General features: G+C 39.1%; 1 protein-coding gene across 1 annotated transcript in view; it reads right to left on the bottom strand.

Moving 5' to 3' along the window:
* Window positions 1-21,605: 21,605 nt before the first annotated feature.
* LOC118327924 (transmembrane protein 88) overlaps window positions 21,606-27,394 on the bottom strand; it is a 6,649-nt gene continuing 860 nt past the window's right edge. The window contains exons 2-3 of the mRNA XM_035661455.1: window positions 26,723-27,017; window positions 21,606-23,739 (exon numbers count right to left, since the gene is read on the bottom strand). Coding sequence (XP_035517348.1) covers window positions 23,512-23,739; window positions 26,723-27,016 — 522 coding nt within the window. The 5' untranslated portion in view covers window position 27,017 and the 3' untranslated portion in view covers window positions 21,606-23,511. The remainder of the gene's footprint in view (window positions 23,740-26,722; window positions 27,018-27,394) is intronic.

The raw sequence follows: 27,394 nt of genomic DNA, 5'->3' as shown, positions 1-27,394 counted from the left end.
CAGTGTGAAGTTGGTCCATTGACACGGCATCAGTCATTCACTGACTCTGAAGCTTCACCGACATTTTGTTAGAAAGATCACATCCTTATGAGCTGTATTTGAATGTAGGGCTTCCAGCTGTGAAATTATATATAGTAAATGTCTCCACATCATGTAAAGCCGCTCTGGATGCTGTCAGAGTAACAACTAAGTATTTGTCATGAAATCAGTTTGTCTCTCTGCTGTTCAGACTGATCTACAAACTGAAAGTAGAGAGGTCTGAGAGGAGACTGCAGCATTAGAAAGACTCTTTGGATGTTACAATAACAATCTGTTGTGGGCTTTAATGATAATGTTGTATTTGATTTTAAAATGTTTATGTTAACAGCTTAATTTGCCTTATGTTTGTTGTCTGACAAGCTGCAGATTACAGGGAAATGTCCTTCCAGTGGTTCTACAGACTGAGCTTGTGTTTGCACATCAATGCCACTTTCAGTGAAATACACCTCACGTCATGTCAAAAAACCTGAGCTTTTTCCTTTTATTTACTTGTTTGTAATATAGTCCGTTGAAATAAAGTTGAATGCATAGAAAGCAAGTCTTGCCTTTAACATGTCAGCCAGTATACACAGTTTTAGGAGTTTCAAAGAAGGTGTCCCAATATTTAGTATTGAACAAGACAAAAATGTTTGACTGAGACTGCAAGACGTCGTGGCATCTGTGACATGTGTTCTTAATATATGAGTCATTTTGGGCAATTTATTTTGTACCTTGTGAACTGTGTGTATAATCATAAATTGTAGAGGACATTAGGACAGAATACTGTCATATATCAAATGTTTCTGAGGTTTTATATTTAACAACATTTATGTCCAAAAGTTACTTTCCAGTTGTACTTGTTGTACATAATCAATATTTCTATATTAACAATGGAACAAATGAGTCACTCGTTCCCCCTCGGCTCTACGGAGTGTTGTAGCATCTTTGAGCTCATTGTTTTGGTTGTGCACAACTTTTGTGTTTTCACCTCTCTCATCAACAGGAAGGAAGCAGGAAGCTGTTTTAAGTGAAAAGCTCACTTCACTATGTGTGCAGAGTAAGATGTTTCCCTCAGCAATGTCCTGACATGGGTCTGCATTTGGTAATAAATATAACATTGTCTTGTTGCTTTAAAATGTCGGCAGCGGCAGGCTGTTGTCAGTATTAACAGTAACTCAGAGTTCAGTGTGGAAAGGTCATCAGGATTCACAGTCTGTCTTCCGTCACACAGCTCATACATTTTTGAAGCACTGGTGCTGCATTTTAGCCTCAAACATCTGCTCAGTTTGGAATTTATAGTGAGTCTCTAGAGTCTCCATCATGCATTTTTCTCATTTACTGTCCTTAATCTGGTAGTTCTGGCAGGTTGCTCAGTGGGTCGGGTTATTTTCACGCTGTCCATCCTGCGTCATGTTATGTTGGTGCTTGTAATGACGTATTTTTTCAGCATTTATGTCAGTGATGACCATAACAACAGAATAAGAAAATTACTGAAATGGAACAGACTTAAATGCTTCCACTGGTGTCATTACATTGATTTGTTTTTCAGTCTGTTTGTTTTGATTGACTTTTATTATGCTCAAGGAACCACACAGAAGAAATGCATTTGTCCTTCAGCAGCAATCATAGAAAAACAGGATAACACAGATTACCTTCATCAAAGATGTTTGTAGAGGTCAGCTGTCTGCCTGCACTCATGATTTTAGACAGTTTTTCATTGAAGGAAAAGTTTGAAGGAAAATATGCTTATGTTTGTTGAGAACTAGATGAAAAGATGGATACCACATTGATGTATGTTAATTATTGAGCTAAAGCTGGGAGATGGTTAGCGTAGCTTAGCATTAAAACTGGAAATGGGGAAACAGCTCGACTCTTAATACAACACATACAACACGTTTTACATTTGTGTTTGTGCGCGGATTAAACAAAGAAGATATGACATCTTAGTTAGTGAGCTTCAGAGGTGCTTGTAGGCTTATTTTTTAACTTTGGACAGAGCAACAGTTTGCTGGATGTTCGCATTTTCTGCTGTTTCAGTACCTCTCAGCAGTTCTTATGGGCAGAAGTCTTTAATCCTGGATATGATATTGTCCTCATTTGCAGTCCATTAAACTCTCCACTGTTGTTTGTTTATATATTCTCGGTCTGTGAATGGTTGTATAGCTGCCCTGATTTTTGGAGCGACAGAGTGTTTTAAACGTGCTACTCTGCAAATAAGTGTATTTCCCAAACTCTTCAACCATTTCTTTAGTTCAGTTCAGTCATTTTATTATCCCAGATGGGAAATGTGACGTCAGGGGCACAAGATAAAAAAGTAAAGACGAAAACAAAATTTAAAAAATACAAAAATGTTTCCTTTGAAGTACCATTGTAGGTATAAGTGGCATCTAGCAGTGCAGTTGCAGATTGCTCTATCTTTTGGTTTGTCTGTGGAAATGTCGTAGCTCAACATGGCAGACTCCATTGAAGGCGACCGGCAGCATCTGTAGATAAAAACATCTCATTCCGAAGTAACAAAAACACAACAATTTCTATATTCAGGTGATTACAAACTAACAAAAACATACCTATGAATATTTTATTCCATTTCTGCCAATTGATCCTCCTAAATGTTTCACACTGGACCTTTAAGAGTCAGTGATGGCGAGATTGGCTGTCTTTGTCTTGAGACACTGAAGCATAATGCGTCAGCAGTGGATTGACTGGAGACTTCTATGTATCATTCACAGCATGAAGTCACGTGAGTCATTCGAGTCACATGAATCGAGGTGTGAATTGGTTTGAGACCACCTGGGAAGGATGTGTGGAAAGCACTGTTAGTAGCTGGTGTCTCAGCTTTTCCTCATCGGACCCAGTTTATTTATTTGTTGTATTGTAATGTAGCTGTATGGGTTATTTATCATTTCAGTGGTTTGCTTTTCAGTAAACTAATTTGATCCGCCCTGAGGAATTGTTTTAATCACATAACATTCCTCTAAAACTTTTACCTCAAGTAGACTGTTTTATCTTGAGCTTTCATCCATCTGGAATTTAAATTGCCCAAAGCTTATTAAGTAATTAAACCTCATTTCACCAACATTACTGTGTCTGCAATGTATTTCACTGCCTCTTCAAATCATGATAATAATTACATTATGGTAAGGAAATGTTTATTAAGTATTTATTACTTTTTTAAATTATTATTATTTATTTCCTTTGTATGCAGGTGTGTGTTATGTGTGTGAATTTGTACCCACACATTATTGGCTTCACCACTGTCTGTTTCTGTCCTGCAGTGTGAGAACAATCCTCATCCATCCACCTGTCTTATACACACACACACACACATAGCTGACGCTCCGGTGCTGACTGAAGCAATAAAGAGACAGGTAGAGGACTGAGGGAGGATAAGAGGTGCTCTGCAGTATTCCTGCCTAAGGCAGTGAGGAACTTTATTTTGGTTTGGATTAGAAAAAGTCTAAATTAAAGTCTAAAATAAAGTCTAATCTCTGCCTCCAAATGCCTGAAAAATATCTTTCAAGTACCATCATCACTACATCAATTTTTTTAATACTGATTCTGAAGGATGAATTTATCTGAGGAAACAAAAAAATCTTAATTTTCAATTTTCTTGTCAAAATGTTTTAGAGAATCAGATGTGTAAAATTAATCCTGTTGGGGGCATATGTGATTAATTATTCATAGCTTTGTTTTCATTAGGTATATCATCTCCTGAAAATTCACAGAATGATATTGGTGTTTATTGTTACCATTAAAAATCCTGACCTTTTTTATCTGCAGGGAGCAGGAATCCCTTCTGGCGAACTGGCTTCTAATATTACTTATTTGCAACTTTCACGCCAACCACCACAGACGATATATCAGTTATTCAGTTTGCAATTTTGCATGCCTTTGCAAAATTAATGAGCACATGACAATGTAGTATAAGGTCGTCTACCTTTTTTTATCATCTGCAATGATTAACTAACCTTTGTATTGTAATTGTCTTAAATCTTATATTACTATTTTAGATGATTTTAATAACTATCATCTAACCTCGACTACAGATGAAGAATATCCTTGGCTAACTCCGTGCACGTCCCTGTTACAAAACCTGTAACAAAAAGTGTCCGTGGTCAAACTATATCCTAAGGTACTACAAAAGAGTAAGTATTTATAACCCTTACATTAAATTGGGACTGAAATTCTGATGACGTGGTGGATATATTTGATAGAGGGCTGAAATAATAATTAGCTAATTGGCAACTATTTTGGTTGATAATTATTATTATTTTTTAAGATAAATGTGTCAACTCTGACCCCCAAGAACTTTATGATTTTTTGGGTTTTGGACTGAAAAAACACTTTAGTCAAACAATAATCTGAAGATTAATCAATAATGAAAAAACTAGTTGTAGTTGGAAAGTTGACCCTGAGTTGGGATTGTTCAGTTGTTTGTGTTTCTAAAGTGTGAATAAGATGTGAGTTGCTTTCATAAACGCAATAAAAACCTATCTTCTCACAACACAAAAATGTGGACACACTTTTTTGTATTAAGTTAAATAAGTTTGCTATAATAATGATTTGGTGGAAAGTCTGGCCTTGTATTTACTCTGTACAAACCACAAGACAAACTGGCCTGTATTGTTTATTCGGCACATTTATATATTTAATGCAGTACACCACAAGATGACTTCCAGAAACCTTTTACAAGGGATTCTCAAAGACTGTTGGAGCCTTAAAAGTGCTACCAAAAAAATAATAATTTGAACTCACTAGCTTCAGGATTTGGGATTTGTTTTCTTTCATGTCAGTGTAAAGATCTTTGTGCCACTAAGGTAATGTGGCAAATATGTCGTTTTCTCCAAGATGTTTCCAGACTCAGAGGATGAACAGTGTTGCAGGACGTTAATGGCCCCCATGCTGTTTCGATTATTACTGTACAGTTCTTCCCTCTCATTTGACCTTTCACTTCTCTCAACTTCATTTCTAATTCCCAGCTTCACTGTCTCTGGCGTCCATCAGCTGCTTCCTCTTCATCAGTATTTCTCTTTCATCGTGCCCCTGGAGGCAACAGAGGAGGCTCACTCTGTTCCAGTGAGGCACATTGAGAGGAAATGGCAGAGAGGGACAGGTTATTTATGGTGGTCTCGTTTGCTTGTGCACCGCCATTACTGGAGATTTCTAAGGCTCATATGTATCCGTGTGTGGTGTGGTATGTGTGTGTGGCAAGGATGGCAGTATGTGTTGGAAAGAAATATGTCAAAACACCATTACTGGATGAGAAATATGCATGGCAGTGAGCAGCTTCTGTACTGAGTCGAGTGAAAACTTGAGACAAGCAAACAGAGAATAGTGTCGAGTTGGAAAGTGACAGTTTTGATCAAACAGGTTAAAAAAACTGCTGTGCTGCAGGTGTGGTAGGATGTTAACTTCCTTTTCACATGTAAACACAAAATATTATTATACTCAGAGTTCATATACGGTTAGTTTATTTACATCTACAGTTGATTGTAGTGAACAGCAAGCATTATACTGTGGCCTGATTCAATGCTAATAGAAATAACTTTAATAACCCAGGGGGAATTATATTTTGCGTTACAGACTCCAGGTATCACAAACAACATATATTATACAAGCAACCTATCTATATACTTAAGCAATCTAACTAGCAACTTATTAAGAACAAAATATAATATATATATATAACAAGTAACTACACACATAAAAAAAAAAATATATAATAGACAAAAAATAAAGATAAAATTTAAAGTTATAAATAAAAATTGAAAGGAAAAAAGTGATTGTCAATAAGGTTAGCAAATTTCGAGCGGAATCGACAAAAGGAGAATGAGAGAGAGGAAGAGAGATAACGTTATTCCCAAAAACCAGTATCACAAACAACAAAATCCATATGACTCTGAATGATGCTATGGTGTTTATGTGTTATATTCATTTCATAGTATATGTGGTTTTATTCTATATTAAAATCTTACTTCCTGGTTAATGTATGTGTGTGTATTTTGTTCTGTTGATGAGCATTGTCTTTGTCAAATTAAATAAAATAGGTAATTACAATGATCTCACAGTGGGATTATGGAATTTGGTGACGAAACGGTTTACAATTATACCTTACAATCTTATGTGTGACTGACTTTCTCCTGTTCTCAGAGTTTATCAACTTTTTATAGCCCATGAAATCTCAAAAACAAAGAAATTTGACTTTCTTTCTTACTTTCTTTCTTTCTTGTTTGGCTGACTACACTGTAAGTAGCATTTCACATTTACAAACAACAGCACATAAGCTGATTTGACTGACTTATGCATGGTTGTATGGTTTGGCTTTTTATTTTGAAGAAGGGAAAACACATTAAAGCTGCACTAATTATCTACTGCATCAAAATGGGATCAAATGACTATGTGATGTAAAACATGTTGTTTATAGTGACAAATCAAGACAGAATTAATACCCAATTTTGCAGTTCCTCTCAGTTCTACAGAGCGTTTCAGCATCTTTCAGTTAATTACTTTTGGTTTTACGGCTTACAACTGTTTCAGTTCACTGTCCCCAGTCCCACAGTGAGCAGCAGGCGGCTGTTTTCAACAAATAGAGCTCTAACAGCAGACAGACACAGAAACTAGCTGGCTAACATAGTGGAGCATTTAACAGCTAGAGAGCCAGATATTTCCCTCAGGAGTTGATGGAGAACAAAACAGAGATTAAAGGAGAGTGAATATTGAACAGAACCCTGTCTGCAGGGTTAATATCAGCAACTGTTTGCAATAAGAACTTTTAAGTACATTAGTGCTCAACCTGCCTTGTGCTTTCTTCAGCTTTCATTCTTCGACGCATTGTTTCTCTGTAAGATTCATTGTTATTCTGCTCGACCGTCCCCGTCCATGAGGAATACTTGACTACATGATTCTGCAGCTCTCTTCATACTTAACCCTGAACACGTCACGCTGTCAGTCCTCTACAGGGCGTAGAGCTGTGCTGCTTTTCAGTGCCACCGTTCAGTCAGGACTAATGTTACACCCGAGATTCCAGCTGATGCTGATCAGCTGTGATTATGGAGGTGACACCAGCACTAAGAGCAAGGGAACAGCTGACCCAATGAGACACCTTTTATAAAGGGTCTAACTTATGGATTTATTAATGGTTAATAAATCATTTAGTAATGCTTTAGGTTACGAGCCATAACAGCAATGTTTGGGATGTGATGTTGTGAAAAATCTCCTATTTGTCACTTGCCTATTAAGATTAAGAAAGTGGCTGAATGGTCCTTTGGTGCTCTTAGTGCAATAATCGGACTGAATTGAATATTCATATCACTCTGAAAATTGGAGGTGAGGGCAACGATTTAGAAGTCAGAGAAGTCAGGATACATTGAATTTAAAAAGATAAAAAAAAAACAAAGCAAGTATCGTGCTGAGGCGAAGCTCCAGCCAGAGTGAAATTTTCACAAGCAGGCAACACAAAAGTTGTTTTTCTTAATGATTCATCTATAAAAGATGAGTAAAAAAACGTACTTTCAATAATAAGAAAGCCAATTAATGAAGCGGTATTACTTCCAAAATCTAAAATTGAAATGTTTGTCTTATTTTTATTGACAGACCCGTTTAACTTTCCTCTTATCTTCTCATCTCTTTTTTATCACTCTCTCGTTGTTCATGTGTGTTTTTATGTTGATTTATGGGTGAGTGTGTGTGCATTGATAACACGAGGGCCATTTTTTTCCAAACTCATTCCGTTATGGAAACAACACACACACACACAGACACATACATAAACATATATATAAACTCACATTGCACACACAGGTCACGTGAGAGGCACTGCAGAGGCAGGTAGACTAACGAGGACAATAAAAGATGTTTAGTCCCTGGGACTGAAAAAACGACCTGAGGGGCAAACACACATCAAAGACAGTGAAAATGGCTTCTTATACTTTGGTTTTACCGGAGCTTTTTTCTGTGTGTGCCTGTAGGAGTTAACGTCAAATATGTTTTTGAATCAGGGCATGTTTCTGCATGTTAATGTGTTTGTGGTTTTAAATGGATTGCACAGTCAGTGACCTGATTACTAGTCAATCATGGGCCCCACCAAAAAACATAATTACCCTATGACTTTTAAAAATATTTTCCCTCACACATACTTTTACAGTTTTAGGATTGCTCACTTGCCATCCAGCTGTCATAATCCAGATGAGAGATGATCTGAGAAGCAAGAAACTAAAATTTAAATTTGTCTGTCTGCAGGTCTGCCCTGCTAATTGCTGCTGTTGGAGTGGCGAGGAAAATGTCAGGAAAGGTTCACACTGATATCAGTCCCTCACTTATTAGCAATAAGAGAATTTTGAGTTAATAAACCAAATTATTGGATAGATTTGAATTTTGATGAGTATTTGGAGGAAAACTGAAAGGTCCAGTGTGTAAGATTGAGGAGGCTCTCTTGGCAGAAATGGAATATGATTATATAATTATATAATTGATAGGTATGTTTATTGGTGAACCATCAGTAGCAAGAGGAAGAGGAGTTTAACCAACTGAAAACACAGCCTTTGAAAACTCTGCTACATGTATCTGAACAGCCCTGTGCAGTACACTCTGCACACACAGTCCACATAGTCCTCCTGAGTGTAGTGAAAGAGAAATTCAACCAGATGGAAGCCAACAACATTGCATAGATCATAAATGAATCAACAGAGTGGTGCACCCCGATTGTACCTGTCCCAAAATAGTCTGGAACTGTCTGTGTTAACTTACAGAATCTGAAAAGAAAAAGGGATTCATCCTGCTGACACCAGAGGAGGTGGTTGCCACATTGAGTGGATCCTGGCAGATGCCACTAGACAAAGACAGCCGGATGTTGACCACCTGTATAACACTGTTTGGAAAGAACGATTAGCATTGTATGAACTGCTACAGCTGAAGTCAGTGTGGTCATGATGTCCAGTACAGCAGGCAGCCTTTAAGGAAAAAGAACTCCTCACAATGTCACCTACCTTGATGTACTTCAGTGTTCATAAGACAAGAGGCAGCTCAGCAGACACATGCAGCTGCAGAACATCCTGTTGCAGCTCCACAGTAAGGACTGGAGACCGGCGACATCAAGCTTCAGACGACACTGAGTGACACTGAAATGAGGTATACTCAGATCGAAAAGGTTTGCCTGGCGAGGTTTTAAGGAGTACCTCTAGCTGCATACACACTGATGAAAGATCACAAACCCCTCATTTCACTGATGAATCTTAAAGAACCTTGACAATGTGCCAATCTGCTGCCAAAGACTTCTCATGCAGTTAATGAGGATCAATCAGGAGTGTTCAATCAGTGTAATGCAGTTCAAAGTGCTTCACAGACGACTGACAAGACGATAATAAGACAGAATGGAGTAAAAAGAAAATAACGGTAGTGTTATGTCGCAGCATGGACAGAGGATGGACAGTATCCAAGCAGAGACAGCAGCTGACAAGTAACTCCAGCATGTGATGAGGTGCATTCAAGGGATGACCTAAACACATAGCAAACACACACAGAGATGTGTTGTGTCGGTGCATGATGGGTTAGAAACCAAAGGCAGCAGAATAGTGATACTTGCGACAATGAGGACAGAGATACTAGAACATATACATGAGGGCCATCCAGGGCTTAACAAGTGCAGAGACAGAGTTGACACTTCAGTGCCGTGGCCTAGAATAGCCTCACAGATCACACACAAGGTTGAGTTGTGAGCAGAGGAATGCACAGAGCAGAGAGCCTCTCCTGTCAACACCTCTCTCAGGCTGTGGAAGAAAATTGGCATAGATTTGTGTGAAAACAAAAGACAACTTCTTGTCATAACAGACTACTACTATGGGTACTTGGAGATACTCCACATGCAAACACGCTTTGAAGATGAAAGCTACATTTTCCCGGTACGGAATAGGATAGGATGTTGTCAGCAACAGCAGGCCACAGTTTAGCAGTGATGTTTTCAGGGACTTAGTCCATGAGATGGACGCAACCTCTAGCCCCAGTGACCCACAAGGACGTGAAGAGTGGAGGCATATGTCAATATTCATTGAGATATGTGAGTCTGGACCAAAGTATTAGACTACAGACAGACACTGCCATCCCCACAACCACATTATTAAAAACTCAATATAGTAATTAAGGTGTATTTATAATATTTTCCTTAAAAGCCACTAGAATTGAACATCATGTCAGAGATAAGGTGCTAAAAGACTGAAATATGTAAATACAACATTAGCTGTCACAAAGTGTTTTTCTATCAATGAAAGCAATGTGATTTTAATCAGGGTTAGTGCATTAAAAGAGTTCTTTTTGTTGAGACTTGTTAAACTTATTATTAGACTATTGAAAGCAAGATTACAGTTTCACCATTATGTGTCATTTGCTTGGTTGTAATTGAAATATATTCGCATAGCTTCTTTTCTTTTGTTGGTTTGTTTTTAGTTGAAGCGCAGTTGAACTCATTCATGGTTCTAATGCTTAAAGGACCCATGTGAAAGATTTAATGACGATTTATCTTTCGGTGAAGTTGCAGATTGCAACTAACTGAACACTACTGGAAGTGTGTAGGAGAAACTACGGTGGCTGCAAAACTTGCGAAAAAACCCGAAAGACCATATCTACAGTCAGTGTTTGGTTTGTCCATTCNNAAACATGATGGTTCAACATGGCAGACTCCATTGAAGGCGTCTTTAGAGAAAAACATCTCATTCTGAGACGAAAACACAACGATTCCTATATTCAAGTCATTACACACTAATGAAAACATACCTATGAATATTATATTATTTTTCTGCTAACAGAGCCTCCTAAATGTTACACACTGGACCTTTAACTGGAAGAGGTGGCTGGTGTAGTGTAAGCTGCTAGCTCTAGCAACAATATCAATATTTAAACAGTCGTGTTGTGTTGTGAGGATTTTTCCACCCTGAGGGAGGTAAACACTGTGTTTGTCCCAGGCCTCAGACAACAGCTGACCACACAACAACCCAAGCCAAAGGATGCTTCATCCACAACCTCCAGCAATCTGTTGTTCTCCATCTTAAACAGCAGACTGGAAAAATGTTCATAGTCTTCTAGGAAAAGTGATGAGATGGAACCTTTCAAAACAGTAAGTAATCATGAAAAAAACACTATTTTATGATTTGTAGTGTGCTTATGAACTTGATTATTCTAATGTACAGTAATAATCAATTTAAAGTAATGCAAATAACAAGTAACAACTTTTTAAGTATCCATAATTTGCCTTTTTTAAATTAATTTACTATTTTTATGTAAAGATCTATATGTGCCATCAGTTAAGCACATTCCTGTTGCTGTAATCCATTATCCATTATTATCCTTCCACTGCAGCAGCGTTAGAGTCTCTGACCAGGAACAGACAGATAATGACAGGATCCCAGAGGGACCTAATCTCACAGCGGCAGCTCGGTTCTTTTATCAGTGCAGGAATGTGCAGGAATGTCTCGATGTGAAACTACACAAAGAAACAGGGCCTCTGAGCCTCGAGATTATCATCCACTGTCAATCACGCCGTGTCCTGTGAATCAGAATGGAAAAGCTTCACTTACCCAACAAGGACGTACCTGTTGAACCAGTGATGAAACACTGATGCAGTGACACCAGCGCGTCTTTAATCATCTTTGAATAAAATCAATCTGAATAAATAAGTGAAACATTAAAATAAACTTCAGCTGCATTATTAAAGAGCAAAGCTTCAGGTTATTGATTTATTTCATTGATTTAACTCTCCGGTAATCACACTTCAGATGTTAATACTTAATAGTATGAGTTAAATAATGGGTAGGTACTGAATTTCAGAAGCATTTTTTATTATATTTGCTGAAATTCGAACTTAACTTGGACCACAGATCTACTGGATGTAATAAATAATAGAAGTTCAGAAACTAGAATTGACCCGTGTACAACCTGCTCTACAGTGCAGATCACTACTAATAGCCATTAATGGGAGGTTATCTCAAAGCACTGTTACATGGATGGAACATTTTCCACCCTTTACTTTTGCTACATATGCAGTTCAAATAGCACAAAACAACGTACATGTTGATCTTGTCTTGAGCTCTCAGTTTTTCATTGATTTTCAACACACTGATCAGAGAAACTCAGATGATTAAATGCATCTATGTGGAAAAACGCAGTAATTGCATGTGTCTGAAATGGTCCACTTATTCACTGTTAACCACACAGGGAGTCTTTTGTATGGGGGACTATATAAACAACAATATAAACAACAATTCTGAACACTACTCAGATCATGACCCACAGCCTGCAATTTTTGTCTTTCACTCAAATGCGTAATGGTAGGTAGTGACCCTTGAGTGAACATTGCTTTTTATGTTACTTTGTGGGATAATTTGAGTCTCCTTGGGTGTAATGATTGCCACTAGACATTCAGACAACACGACAAATTAATAAACACGCCATATAGTGAGTTGTATTAGTGGTTTCATACACAGTGACCAGTGTCATGTCTAGTTTTAAGGTTTTAATCCTTATTAGATGAAACAATTATCAAATGAACCTTAATCCTATCTTCTGTGGCAAATTGATACGGATATTATTACAGTTACCTGATCATAGCAATAACACAGTATCTCCTCATCAAGATTCATTAGGTGGGTGTAACTAGATCAGTTATCTGAGTCTTTACCTCAAGAGAGGAAAAATATAGGAAGGCACAATTTGCTCTTCACTCCTCTTTTTCTTGCTTTATTAAAACATTGTTAGCTTTTATTTATTTGACCTTGGTTAATTTCCTGCTTGGAGACACACCATTACTTCACAAATCAGATCACTGACGACTCATTGATGAGAAGAATTCACAAACCATTTCTTGATTATTTCAAAACATGCTCAAAGGAGTGGATTATCCACAGCAGCTACATGGCTGCCGTTCAGTTAAAGTCCAGAAATCTGTCTATTCTTGATCACACTGTTCACACTGTGATAATTTCCCACCTCTGTGATATGTGTGTAATGGCCTTAGTGACCTTGTGAGGTACAGTGAAATCCTCTCCTGACTGCTGCAGGTCTCTTTGGAGGATGGAATTAGTGTTCATGAAAAGCCTGTGTTGATTCCTTTTCATCCTGCAGCCACAGGAGATGGAGAATAAGCTGTAATGAGACCAGAGTGGAACGATGGAAAATGGATTTTAATTTTCTGAAAATAGGAAGAGGACGAGGGCGGACAGCAGGGCTCGGTAAAGACCCAAAGTATTAAGCCGTAAACTGAAAGGAGATGAGAGGTAATAAGAGAAAACCTGGAGGAGACGAAAGATAATGTGTATTAGTGGGAGCTCTCTTCTTCTCGCAGGTGGGGGGTAATGAGAGACGGAGGGTGGCTGACACCAGGGCAGAGACTATTGCATTCATGGGTTAATTTGGGGAAAAAACCTGAGAGAGAAGTACAGTAGCTGTCTGGCAGACATGGTGGGACTTGGGACAATTATAAAGCGAGCGAACTGAAAACAGACGTTTAAACAATAGTTAAGGTTAGGGTATGCTCAAAAAGAACTAGTTCCTACAGTGTTTGATCAGGTCAGAACTGAAGGTGGAGTGAAAGACCTGCTTTCGGCAGGAAAAGTGACAGAAATAATTGTTTAAAGAATGAAAAAAGAGAGCTTGAGACAGGAGTTCAAACCCTCTGTACAGTACTTTGTCACTTGCAATCTCCTGGCCAGTCGCTGTGTGAAGTCATCATGAATGAAGTGCTGCAAAAAACCCGGAAATGAGTTTGCATTTTTGCCCCTCTGGCTCCCTCTACCTCGATGGGGTTTGGTTTGATGAACTAAGGTCTGTAGTTAACACACGCTTAAGAGACTTAAGAGACATGTTTTGTTCTACAACATAAAATACATCAGTAAATAACCCACCTGTGAATTAGCTAAATGCTAACATTAGCATGATAACATGCTGATGTTTAGTAAGTATAATGTTTATCATGTTCACCATTTTATTTTAGGGCATTAGCATGCTAACATTTGCTAATTAGCACTAAACACAGCAATAATTTTGACCTGATGATGCTGCTTGAGGAACAGTTAAGGGGATCACCACCATTATATGTCTGTACATCCAATAGTTGAAGAGATATTTCAGTAGACTTTATTATCTGGGAAGATAAACGCCTGTACCACATTTCATGACGATCTATCCAATAGTTGTGTTCCAATATTTCAGCTTAAACCAAAGGTCTGGGCCAACCAACCGGCTAGAATGAGGAAAGGCAAGAAAGAAGAAAGATATGAGGTTAATGAGTGAAAGAAACTACTCAGCAGTCAGCACATGGGACCACAATCAGGAAAATTTCAAAGGTGAAATGTTCTTCTTTATGGCACCAATGTACACTAGAAACAGACAGTATGTAGACGGAGGAAAGGTATAGAAAGAGAGATTATGGAATTATAGATGGGGCGGTAAATACTAGGAGGGCTGTAATTTTCTGTTGCAGAAAAGTGAAAGCAAAGAGGTTGTGTGAGGGTGAGTGTGTGTGTGTGTTTGTGTGTGTGAGAGAGTGTGTGTCTGTGTGTGAGTGTGGGTGTGTGTGTGTGTGTCTGTGTGTGAGTATGGGTGTGTGTGTGTGTGTNNGGTATGGGGATAAGTACAAGAGTGGAAAATGGAGAGAGCCTGATGTAAATGGCTCATAGGACAGATTCATTTTCACAAGAGGGCTTCAGAAAGCAGCAGAGAACGAGACAGAGAGAGAGGACAGATGAGGCATGGAAATCACATTTGTGTTAGTTTTTGTATTATCTCTGATTGTGTTATCCTGTGATGCTGATTTAAATTGTTAAAGCTTCTTCCTTTTTAAAAAGCCATATTCATATTTTTTTGGCAGCCAGTTTCACGCAGCAGACAGATCTCCAGAGGAACAACCGACACTGTGAATATTCTCTCATGATTGCCTGTGATTGTGAGCATAATTTGTGATACAGAATACACTGATTCTAAGCACTGAGCGTGATTAGCCGTGATTACGTCTGTAACCTAAAAATGGATGATACAGCTCTATCATTATAACCAGCAGGAAGAGGACGCCTTGTAATCCACAAACCAGCTGCCACAAATCACTCAGGCTCAGTATCAGACAACCAGCCATGAACAGGAAGTCTAAAGAGGATGTAATTGTCACTGTACCATCAGGTGTTTAAAGTTCTGCTGTTATCATATAAAGTGACACCACAAGAGTTTAGGAATTCAGATCCCTCTCTCACTCAACACTGAAGGTATAAAGGGCATTTTCCAGAAGGGCTAAAACTATTAAACCTGCTTCAATATTTCATTGAAATAAATTGTATATTTGTCTAGATTGGGAAACATAGAGTATACAGCCATGCTAGCAGCTCAAGCTGGAGGCTGTACGCGAGCACAGGTTGAACTTCAAACACAAGGGGGCCGCTTGCAAGCAAGGACTCAAGTGTGGGTCACTACCAGCGTGAGCCCTACCAGGGGATGCTCCTGGGGTTAATCATATTTTGTTACCTCTGGACACGGCGGGCTAGCTGTTTCCCCCCACCTTGTTCAAGTCTTTTGGTGCTATCTAGCTAATTGTTCCATATTTGACCGAATAAACCGAAGTTAATCAACCTTTCTATCAAGTCCCACAAAATAAGTGCATTTCCAAAAATTCCTTTAAACTCCTACCTGTATACACTGAGATAATGTACAAACTCCCACCTAAAAGAAAATTCTTCTTCTTTTACTATTTCATGTTGTTTCTCATTGTTTTCTTCCATTTTTTATATTCTTATGTGTGCTACCTCGAGCACATAAGGCATATCAATCCTCCTACAATTCAGGACCTATTAGATCTACTGCTGGAAACTTTGCTGTTTCCTGGATCACTGAGCACTGAGAGCTCCGATGCTGCCGTCTCCAGCTCTTGGCACTTCCTCCTACTTCTCCTTCACACCCCTGGAGGATTTCCATACCCCCTACATGTCATCGGCTAATTGGATGAGTGTGTATAAATTAACCCTATATGACAAAAGGTTCATTACGGCAATTAAAAGCCTCTCCACACCCCAGCCCCCCCCCCCCNNCCCCCCCCCCCCCCCCCCCCCGGAAGTGTTGTCAACTCGCCTCACTGCCTGCTGGTAATTATCCCTCTGTATTCCTGTGCTTTATCACCAACAGTTGGCCGCCACAGGATGTGCAGAGAAAATGAGGAATCTGAATTTGTTTGCTGGTTCGTGCTGGTGAACATCTGTGTACTAACACAGCGGTTATTTGCTTGGCCACTCATAACAGAGGCAAACACTCTGTACAGTTCCAACATACACATAATTGTATTTTAATGCATACACAGTGTAGGCACAAAAACAAACACCATACATCACACTGATGCACTCAGCACACTATGAACAAGCTCACCACTTATTAACGCATGAAACACGCAAACCACAATCACCTGCTGCCATAGAGACCGATTAAATGAAGTGTCCATTGTGCAGCCACTTGCAATTCATTTTAACCTTCAGCCCAGAAAAAAAGGTGGTGGTTTAATATTTTAGCCTTCTTTAAATAGAGGCGATGATAGTTTGGTTGGAAGTGGTGTTTAGGTGGAAGGATAATTGAGAAAGAAATTGCAGGACCAGGGGATGCAGAGGGAGGAGAGTGACAAACAAACTCACTGCTGCATCTACCTAAATACACACACCCCCGCCGGCAGCTGACATCATCCTCATCATTGAATCCTGCTGTGAGTTTCGTGTTTGAGATGAAGCTAATGTTTAGTCTTTGTGTGCAGTGGTTGATAAAGCAACATCAGCGTTTAGACTCTTCTAATCCAGCAGATTAATTTGTTGACAGTGTGTAATTGTCCGTGTTCCTTTGTTTGCTTTGGACTGAATTCAGAAACCCACTTTTCTTGTTGGCATTTTCAGTAATGACGTGGTTTTGATAAAAATGTTCCAGAGGTTTTTCCATTTGATTACATTAATCTGTGGACTGATACAAAGAGGACACTTACAGTGCAGTCAGGATGTATTAGGACAGATGTGTTTTTCATTGTTTTTGCTCATTAGCCTTGGAAGCGAAATGAAACAATGGGGTCATAGCACTGACTGGAAGGAATAATCACTACACTTACTGGGTGTCAGTATTTAGGAACAACTAATCTCTGCATAAAAACTAGTTTGTGTGATTCCCACTTTGCGTCATTATTAATTTAGTTAAGTTTGAACCTACAATAGTTGGTGTGACACATCCGCACACTGTCCAGCAGCCGTCTTCAGTTCTTTCTTTTTTTAAGGACTTTTGCCTTTGTTGGTATTCTGTAAGTGGACAGTTTAATTTAAAGTCAGGTGACTGATGTGACCAACAACACTTCCCTGTTATGTCCACAGCCTGTATATAAAGAAATGGATATATACAGTCTGTGGTTGGGCCATGAAAACTCCTAAGTATGTTTACAATTATTATCCGTCCGCACTCTCCTAAAATTGTAGGATTATGTTTAGAAATGGGCCACACTGCTCAATATGAGCGAGGACACCCTCAAACACCCTTAAAAGTGAAAGTTATTGTTTCTTTTCAAATCCACTGTGCTGGAGTATAAAACCGAAACAATGAAACAATAAACAATGAAATACACAATACTTTATGACTGCACTGTGTGGATGAAACATAATGAATGTCAATGCTGTTGCTGTTTCTTTGGTGAAATTGTTTTTAAAACTGTCTTTTGGCAGGCTGAGCCGGGATTAAGTTACACAAAACTGCTCCTACATTTCATCGTGGCATCTTTATTACTGAAAGGCTTTGGTCCTCTTTGCTCCAGAAAGTTGCACAAACACACATTTTGTTGTTTGATTTTGTTACCATGGAAAAAAAATGAAAAATCCAAGTTGTCATGGAAACAAATCAGTAGTGTTTGTGGGAAAGTTGCATCAAAATATACATAAAGAAATAATCACAATCTAGAGGGGGTTATTTAGTGTGATGACAGCAGTAAAAGGTTCACCTGTGACGAATGTTTGTAAGAGATTTACAGGCGGTTTTGGTGTTAATAACGTTATAGATTACAGAATATGAGACCAGTGTCCGACCACAAGACCTAACAACCTGTAAACCTCTGGTTCATTGTGCTTTATGAGAATGGTCACTTTTTTTTTTTTCACTACTGACTGAAAATCATTACAGTCAGCACTTAACATCTCTCTCCTCATTGATACAACTGCTTTGAAATAATAGACTTTTCCTTTTTAAAAGTGGCACTCAGGCAGACAGAAGCATCCATTACAGTCCACTTTGAGACAGCAAAAACCAACATTTTCATCGCTCTAGTGAAAATGTGTGGGACTGTTGAGAGCAGTTGGAAGGACTCTTACACTAATGGATTCAAGTTTTAAGAGTCCACAAGGTTTTAAAATAATACCTTTATATATGGAAATGGACTAGATCAGCTGTATTTGTCCCCCACTGAACTGTCACAAAAAGGTAACTTCAGTTGAACGTCACTAAAATATGAATACTGTAAGTATTGTTGTGCTAGCAACATGGTTCTCTGGCAATGTTGATATCTCAACAATTATTTTATGGATAATGGGAAAGTTGGTACAGATGTTCATGGTCCCCAGAGGATGACATCTACTGACTTTGGTGAACCTCTGACATTTCCTCTAGTGCCACAATGAGGTTCACGTGAAATATACACACGTCCTCCTCAGGATATTTTGTAGCTTAATGACTATGGAGATCCTTTTCATCCATTCCTGTCATCTGGTCAAAATTAGAATCAATGCTTTGAATTATGACCAAATACCTGCAAAACTAACGACATTTCCATCAGCCAATCAGCTGAACATTGTGTTAAGAGCTAATTAGGCCATCCCACTAAACTAACCATGGTGATAGTTTAACATCTAACCTACAAGAAGAGCGCCAGTCTTTGATATAGATATAGTTTGATATAGTGTATATAGCATACATTACATTGTCCATTTGACCATCTCAATACCTGCAAAATAATTTGTTTCACTATCAGAATTTGTGTGATAACATTTGGAAAGTCTACGACCTAAACAATTAAATAATTTTATTCCTATTTCAAGTTAACTGCAAATCTCTAGTGTGTTTGCTCTGCGCCCCACAATGCGGAAGCTTATGTGGCAGCTCGGGATAATTTTATACTGAGAAATATTTTTTTGGCTTTATGCATCATGGGGGAGCCATAAGAATGAACAGAGCCTGGCCTCCAACTCTGTATCCAGTTTTCCCTTAATACATCCATGTTTAACATCAGCATGTTAGCCTACTGATGTTAGCATTAAGCACCAGTGTGCCTATGTACAGTCTCACAGAGCTGCTGCCATGTAGTGAAAACTCATCTATGTATAGCACCAAATCATTACAAAAGTTGTCTCAGGATACCTCATAGAGCAGGTATAGAGGATATTGTTTATAAAATTATTTATAGAGACAATAAAACAATTGTCGAAATGTGAATAAACAATTCCCACCATGAGCAGGCACTTGGTGTCAGTGGCAAGAAAAAAACTTTGTGCAGAACCCGGCTCTATGTGGACGACAGCCTGCCTCAACCTGTTGGGTTAATTTAGTATATTAGTACTTATATTAATATGAGTCCTAAACTAATATTCTTTTCAAGGATAAGACAGTCACATGGTTTCAGTAGAATTTAACATGTTGTATGAATTTTATAGAATCTGAGTTATTTTGTTTTGTTTCATGATGTTTTTACAAATGAAATATTCAAAGGTTCAAATGCTGAATATTAGACTAAATGACTCTTAAAATGTGTTTCGCAGTGTGATGGGAACTAATGAATAATGATGAACTGGTGACACTGATAAAAAGTAAATTTGGAGCATTTCAAGGGGTGAGCCACATATTCTACAACCTCTAATTATAGTTTAAAGGGGAATTATTATAATGTAGTTTTGAAGGGCATCAATACCAATGACCCAGTGCTCACTCTGCCACTTGCTGAAGTTTTTGGCTTTCAGAGCTCATTGTCTGGACCATCCTCCTGCAATTTCCTCCCCCATACTCATGCATCTATTCTAATTGTCAACCACTTAAAAACAGAACAGTGCTGGAACAGTGATTGACCCAAATTATAAGACAATTTTCCTTTTTAACTTAAAAAAAGAAAAAGAAATCCAATTTGGCTCTGCTCTCTCTGTCTCAGCACACTAAGGCTCAGCTACATTTTCAGCCACTTTGCAGTAAACAGTACATGTAGATGATGACATCAAAGCTTACTGGGACATATGAGTCACCCAATGAGAAGACACAACAAAGTGAGATTATGTTGACCAGTAGCACTGCATATCTTTCTGCTCCAGCTGCCCAGTTTCACTGTGACACCTGGTTGGGTTCAAACTCTTCAAAGACTGCAGGACTAACATGTAACAGCTCAAAGGGCGATATTGTTTTGTTAACTGCTGTTTCCAAGGTCAAGAATGAACTTTCAATCTCAATTTTCAAGCCAACATGGACAAGAAAATCTTAATGTGCTCAGAATAACTACAACTACATGACAACTGAGCAAGTTCATCTGCTGATGAAAGTCATGATACAGTCAAAAGCTCCAGAACAGCTAATGAGTGGGCCTGTTTTTGTCAACGTGTTATTTGTTGTTTTATCTGCCCCTTCCCTGCTGCACATTGGTCATTATGTGTTGTAATGTATTGATAAAAGTGCTGATACCTGTTTGTCTTTATAAAACTTTTGAGCCATGCCATCAGCATTCTATGGAGCGCTCACTGTCATGAGGTTCAATTTGTGGGTTTTTGTGTGGAAAAACTACTGGATGGATTGCAATGAAATTTGGTACAGACATGTCCTCCAGAGGATGAAGTGGGAAAACAATGGTGATCCCTTAAAGGCCCAGTAAGTAACATTCACGAGGATCTGAAATGGAATAAAATATTCATAGGTATGTTTTTATTAGTGGATAATCACCTGAAAATAAGAACTGTGTTTTTGTTAACTTAGAATGAGACGTTTTCTCATGGGAGGGAGATATATAAAATTTTTAGTTATTTTTGTTTATGACCAAATGCCTGCTAAATGAATGCCATTCCCATCAGCTATTCTGTATGTTTAGTGTTAATTATCAAATGTTAGCATGCTATCACACTGAACTTAGATGATGAACATGGTAAACATTTAACGTCTGCATGTTAGCATTGTAAGCATGTTTGCATGCTGGCTTTAGCATTTAGCTCAAAGCAGCTCTATACACACTCACAGAGCTGCTAGCAGGGCTGAAGTCTTGCTTTAACAAAGAAGCCAAACTCCTCACACGGCAAATGTTGTCCAACACGATCACCGAATGGAATAATAAGCAACAACACATGCAGACTCTCTAAACAGGTGAAGGATGATATTTGTCAATATGAACAGTGCTGGACTGGTTAGGTACATCAACTGGACAGACTGTACAGGACACATTTTTCTTTAATTAGATTATTTACTCACTGCACAAATGTGCCCACTGTAACAGAAGGTGAACTGAGAGTGGGAAGGGTTAGCATCTGCGTTGTGTGAGATACTTTCTTTTATCGTTTTGTTTTGAAATTGAGGTCATGATGTCCTTTTAGTGTGATTTTATGTGTGTGCAGAAAAAGTCAGAGTTGAATATTAAGTCATCACTCACTGGACTCGAATCCTCAGACCTTTCAAACCGTTATAAACAGGTCAATCACAAAAGAGAGGAATAAAAAAGGCCCCCTTTTTATTGATGGAAGGTCTGAATATAACAATGTGTTGCTGTTTTGTTGATAACACTGACATGAAAAGCTGAACAAAAAAATAAACCCGAAATATATACACAGCAGAAGTAAAAATAAATACTTTATCCTGTACAAACAGGGCTTCAACGACCAATTTACACACAATGGAGGATCAATAACAGGACACAGACAACACACTAATAAATATGTTTAAATAGAAAATAAATACATTTCAGTATAATTACAGGATGAGTAGTAACTGCTCCTCATGAATTATGATTCAAGGGTTTCTTCTGAGAAATGAAACCTCAAATCTGAACACTTAATTACGGAGCGTTGACACTCGGATAAAAAGGATGTGCAGCGTTTGTGTCACTGATGAATTTAAATGACCAGAAAGCAAAGAGGCAGCAGAATGAGCTCCTGATCTTATGATTTAAATCCCACGTTAACACTTGGATCAGCCATTACTTTGCCCTTCTGTCAAGTTCTGTTGTTTTTATAATGAATGGTGTGTTTTTTTATGGCCCTTCAATGAAATATGTTTCATGTATTGCCCTCCCTCCCACAAGACATGACTGCTAATGATGCTACATCAGATCAACTTGTTGGAGTACAAACATCATTGTCCATTTAATTCACCTCACAGACGATATTTAAGTCCTTGTATGCTGCTTTTTATCATATATTTTACACTAATCGCCCTGTTTTTCAGGGCGTGTGAAGGTCCCAGGGAACTGAACCCAAAATATTGGACCAACTCAAAGCAGATCAACAAATCTAATGTTTGCAATTATGTTTTGACTTTTTGCTAGACTTCTAAATGTGCAACCACAAATAACTTCACGGCAATATATGTCTGAGAAAGTCCCACGTTACCATGTCAACATAGTTAGCAAACAGGCAATACAAAATCACAAAAAATATTAGTTTTATACACAAATTCTAACAGAATACTACCATAATAAACCACTTTGTGATGTTCAACATAGCCTGTGAAAGGAAATGTTACACTTCCTCTGAGTCTTTCTTGCAAAGGAAAATCCTACATTCATCCTTCATTTTACAAAAGTGTGAATAGTATTTTTTCTGTCCTGTCCCACGATGCATTTTGTTTCGTCAGATCAAACAAGTGCAGAATATGTTTTTTTTTGAATGTGAGGTTAAATTACAAAGACGTCACTCCACGAATCACTGAAAATGATTCAGTTTCTAAGATAAAGCCAAATAAGACTGAGGTGAAAATTGCTACAATGAACTTAAGCACAATCTTTCTCAATAAATCCCCAAATTACCTGTAGGGGGGGTAGACAAAATGATGAAGACAACTTTAAATACGCAATCCAGTACAACAGCACAATAAAACTTTGAAGGAATAGATTAAATTTGAGAAAATACACAAATTTGCTTTCTTTCTTCAATGAGAAGAGCAACACAACACTCATATCTCCCCATTAAGTATAAGCATAGAGCCAGGAGGTAATTATTTTCTCATCTAAGTCTCAGTAAGAAAGTGAATGAACCAACTACATCGTGGGTATTTCCCAAAATGTCAAACTATTTATTTAAAATATAACCTCTAGTTGAATCAACATCCCTCTAAAACCCTCTCAACAAAACTGATCATAAGAAAGTTTTATTGTAGCACTGTTGTATTCATTACATTGTGAGGTGTTTCTTTTATTTTGTCTACCCCCTGTAGCTCTCTGGTTACTGTAATCTAACTCTCTGATCCCCCCTAACTGTTGGCATATCCGACCCTCCGGTTTCATCCTGATCAGACCCAGGCATGGACGCTGGCTGCCCAGTCCAGCAGCCGCCCCCGGTACCAGGCACGCGTGATCGGCTGAATGAGAAGCAGGAGCCGAAACCTTCGTAGCAGCCCGCAGAAGACGGCGGCCGCCACGACCACGAGCGGCGACATCATCACAAAGCCCAGGATGATTAGGGCGGAGCAGCTGTTGTCGTCAAGGTAACGGCAGATGGCAGAGGGGGCATCAAGGACCTATGAGGACAAACAGAGGAGATCAGAAGAGTAGACAGAAGGGCTCCAGAGGACGTGATGAACATTTTGGCATCAGCAGCTTCTCTTCTGTCAAAAAGCAAATAGGTAGGATTTGTCATTGGCCAGGTATGATTAGTGTGTGTGTGTGTGTGTGTGTGCATATGCTCAGGGTGCAGAAGTGGGACCGTGTGGGTAATGGGCTGTGACAGAGTTTCTCCCAGCCTCCCTCTACTGTTCAGATAAGGAGCGGCCCAGTAGCTGTCAGTAACCCTCTGAGCTGTCAATCACCTGTGACGGCGAGCGAGAGGAAGGAGGTGGGCACAGGGAGGCCAGAGAGAAAGAGACGGAAACTACAAAAAAATATGTAAAAGAGGCGGGAGGAGAACTAAACACTGAATGGATAAGTATAGAAAGAGCGAGGGTTGTGATCAGAGTGCACGAGATACATTCACAGCTGCAGAAGTACACACTGACATCCTTCATACACCAGGGTTAAACACTCACAACACACAGACACATAAAGCACACACACATTATCTCCTTTTTACTGTCGAAGTCAGACACAAAATGATTTGGTTATGTCCGAAGCCCTTTTTCTAGACAATTTCCTATTGTAAGCTTTTTCAAAAAGAACTTTGCCTCCTACAAATGTGCCCTAGCAACAGCAGTGTTTAACACTCTCACACTCACACACACTCACACACATACAGACAGACACACCTCTGTCAAGTGCACACTGTGCTTTCACTGAGTACATTTCCCTCCTCGTCGTGCTGTCAGTGTGTCTGTGCACAGCTGGTGCCGGCACCAAATCAGACCCTCCTCTCAGTGGGTCCTCTCTCTCCATGTTCAGTCTGTCACCAGAACTCTCTGACTGACATTGTCTGTAATTGTTGGCTCTAAGCTGACATTTGCTCTGGCCTAATCACAATTACAGTCTTGTTCCATGAACAGACTTTGCATGTTCTTAGTTTGTCTGCTCTGTCTCTACACGGCTACGCCTTCGGAAACCAAATCATTCACAACCAGGGTTTCTGGCAAAAGGACCAACTGATTCAAAGGTGGGATGTACTGTTATGACCTGTCGGGTGAGCCAAGGACAGAGCTGTAGCTCTTCACAGCATGATTTGGCATCATGCCTGGACACACCATATTTTACTGATGATCTATCTGCCCCTCATGTGACTCACAAAGAAGGAGCCGCACCCTCTTCCTCACCTCATTTCAAGAAACACTGGCAGGCTCCAACATTTGAGTTTAGTCATTATCTTCTTGGATTAGCTTGTTGTTCCTAATAAAAACCAATAAGTACAAACATGAAGAATGAGCCTGAACACTTGTGGAGAACTTGTCAGCCACTGGCGTTTAACTTATGCTGCCAAAAAGACTTTGCCTTAAGGCTGTGATTGCCATTTTCCCTCTGAGACTCCCGGTGCCGGTGCCAGTCTTAATGAGACATAATCCTCCCACTTTCTGTAAATGACATGGGCTTACTTGTCTAAACATCCAGGTAAATTCAAGGAGACTGGGTGGGTAGGCGTAGTTTAGATTCTTCCTTGTAAATGATTAGTAAACTTACTGTCAGGTTGGCACAGAGCTATCTTTTTTAAAGTTGCCAAAAAGGATTTTTTGGCCACTTGGGGGCAGCAGAAACAAACACACAGTAAACAACAAATCAAAATGTACATTACTATGGTGAAGTTAGAAAACAGTTGCTTATTTACACATCCAGCTGTTAGGGAACAACATTATCATTCATTTCCACTCATGGTTGTGTCCACATGATGAATATAAATGCATTTTAGCTCTGTTGGGCTCTCTATCAGCTGAGAAAAATATCTGTCTCTTTAGCTGCTAATGCTCCACTGTGTTCACCCAGATAAGTCTCTAACATAGTGTCTTTTATATTTGGTGATGAGCACGTAGTGTACAGTGGGGGTTGTTTTTGCTGAAAAAGCTGCATGCTGTGGCTGGAAACAACACTGATGAGAGTAGTGAGAATGAACCATATCAGTTAAGTCGTGGGCTAAAAAAAAATAGCTGAAAGTCACTAAAATGCTGTAGTGCTGAGAGAAACTGCTGAGTCAGGTGATAATTATCTGTGTGGTTGCCACTATGAGCAACACCTTTCACATTACAGAGGCAGCTGATCCATTTTATAATGAAAACATGGACTATAGCTTTAATAATATTGTGGAAACCTGGAGAACTTTTCATCATCATCAACTGGAGGAATGACAGGAAACATGGTTGACATGCAAAAGGTTCCAGGAAAATGTAAAAATATTCAAGTTATGTGTTGTTACTTGTACAACTTGTTACCTAAATTTTCTTTTCATTCTTTTGTGGATTATTTCCTTAATTTTGACAGATTCAATTTGATCTACACAGGAAACATGTGGATGTTGCAATTACATGGTATATGTCTTGTATCTGGGCCAGTGTAAGGCTTTTAAGGACAGGTCCAGCATGCTGTTTAGTTGTTTATATGGTTGCCATGAGAAACATTTTACAGCTGCAGGGAAACCATCTATCACACACTGTATTCTGTATGTTTACCTCCAACGAATCAGGACATTGTAGAGATTTATAATATTTGTTCCACTGTATTATGATTTCATTTTATGTGATAACAGTGTACTTTGCTGCAAAGTAAGTGAGTGTAAATCTTATTAAACAGAAAACAAACAAAACTTTGGGAACATCATTTGTGGCAAATAATGTTATACATTGCAAATCATCACCTCTTACTGCACAACTCAGATCTTTATCCTATTATTTCACATTGCGAAATACTGTACTCTGCGGCCCACTGTGATTCCTAGTTTACAGCATCCTGTGTCTGTGCCAGTGAACTCCACCTAAGTCCAGCATCCTCTGACTAATCATCCAGAGGCAGCTGCAACTTTACAACCTGACTTTTGAAGCTCAAATCACACCCACCTCCTTTAACCTTCAGTCCACAGTGCTGCAGACAACTCACCCTGGAGTGGCAGAGGAAACCGACATACAGCAGCAGCATCGCAGGCAGCAGCACCACAGCGAAGACCACAGCCAGGAGCAGAGCGCTGGCCAAGACGACACACAGGTTCCAGAGAACGAGAGCTGCCCCGCAGGTCACGCAGCCGCACCTGCCCCTGCGGCTGCCCCACGCGCTCCCCCCGCTGTGTGCCACAGGAGGGGGCAGCATCTTTACCCCCTCCCCGATCCAGAACTCGTCCTCTTTCTCCTCCTCCCCTGAACCACCATCGTCCAGGTCCACGTCCATACCACACATCCTGAGACAGAAAGAGAGAGCAGACTCTGTTTAGAGCAGACTGAGGGTGAATTGTTCTGATTCAGACTGTTTTATTATTTAATGAATGCAGTAAGAAATGTAATAAAATGTATGAGGAGGAGGTTGTTGTTGTTGTTGTGGACTGTGAGTGAGCTTGCAAACATCACTGTGCATATTTAAATTGTGTATATTGTGAAGATCTGTATTAATTAAATGGAAAATAAAGTAAATAATCCCATTCCTTAGCTTGTCATCACTTTCATGTTGAATCACACACAAAATAACACCTAAAGTGTATATTTCCTCTACAGGCTGGATGCTGTTTGATTCAGCTGCATCTAATTGTTGCATAAATAAAGTATTTCTATCTTTCTATCT

The sequence above is a fragment of the Morone saxatilis genome, unplaced genomic scaffold (assembly GCF_004916995.1).
Source record: "Morone saxatilis isolate NCDOM2014 unplaced genomic scaffold, NCSU_SB_2.0 Contig18, whole genome shotgun sequence".
In the NCBI taxonomy this organism is placed as follows: Eukaryota; Metazoa; Chordata; class Actinopteri; family Moronidae; genus Morone; species Morone saxatilis.
Note: the sequence above shows the minus strand (reverse complement) of the source record. Positions and strands in the feature narration are given on the sequence as shown.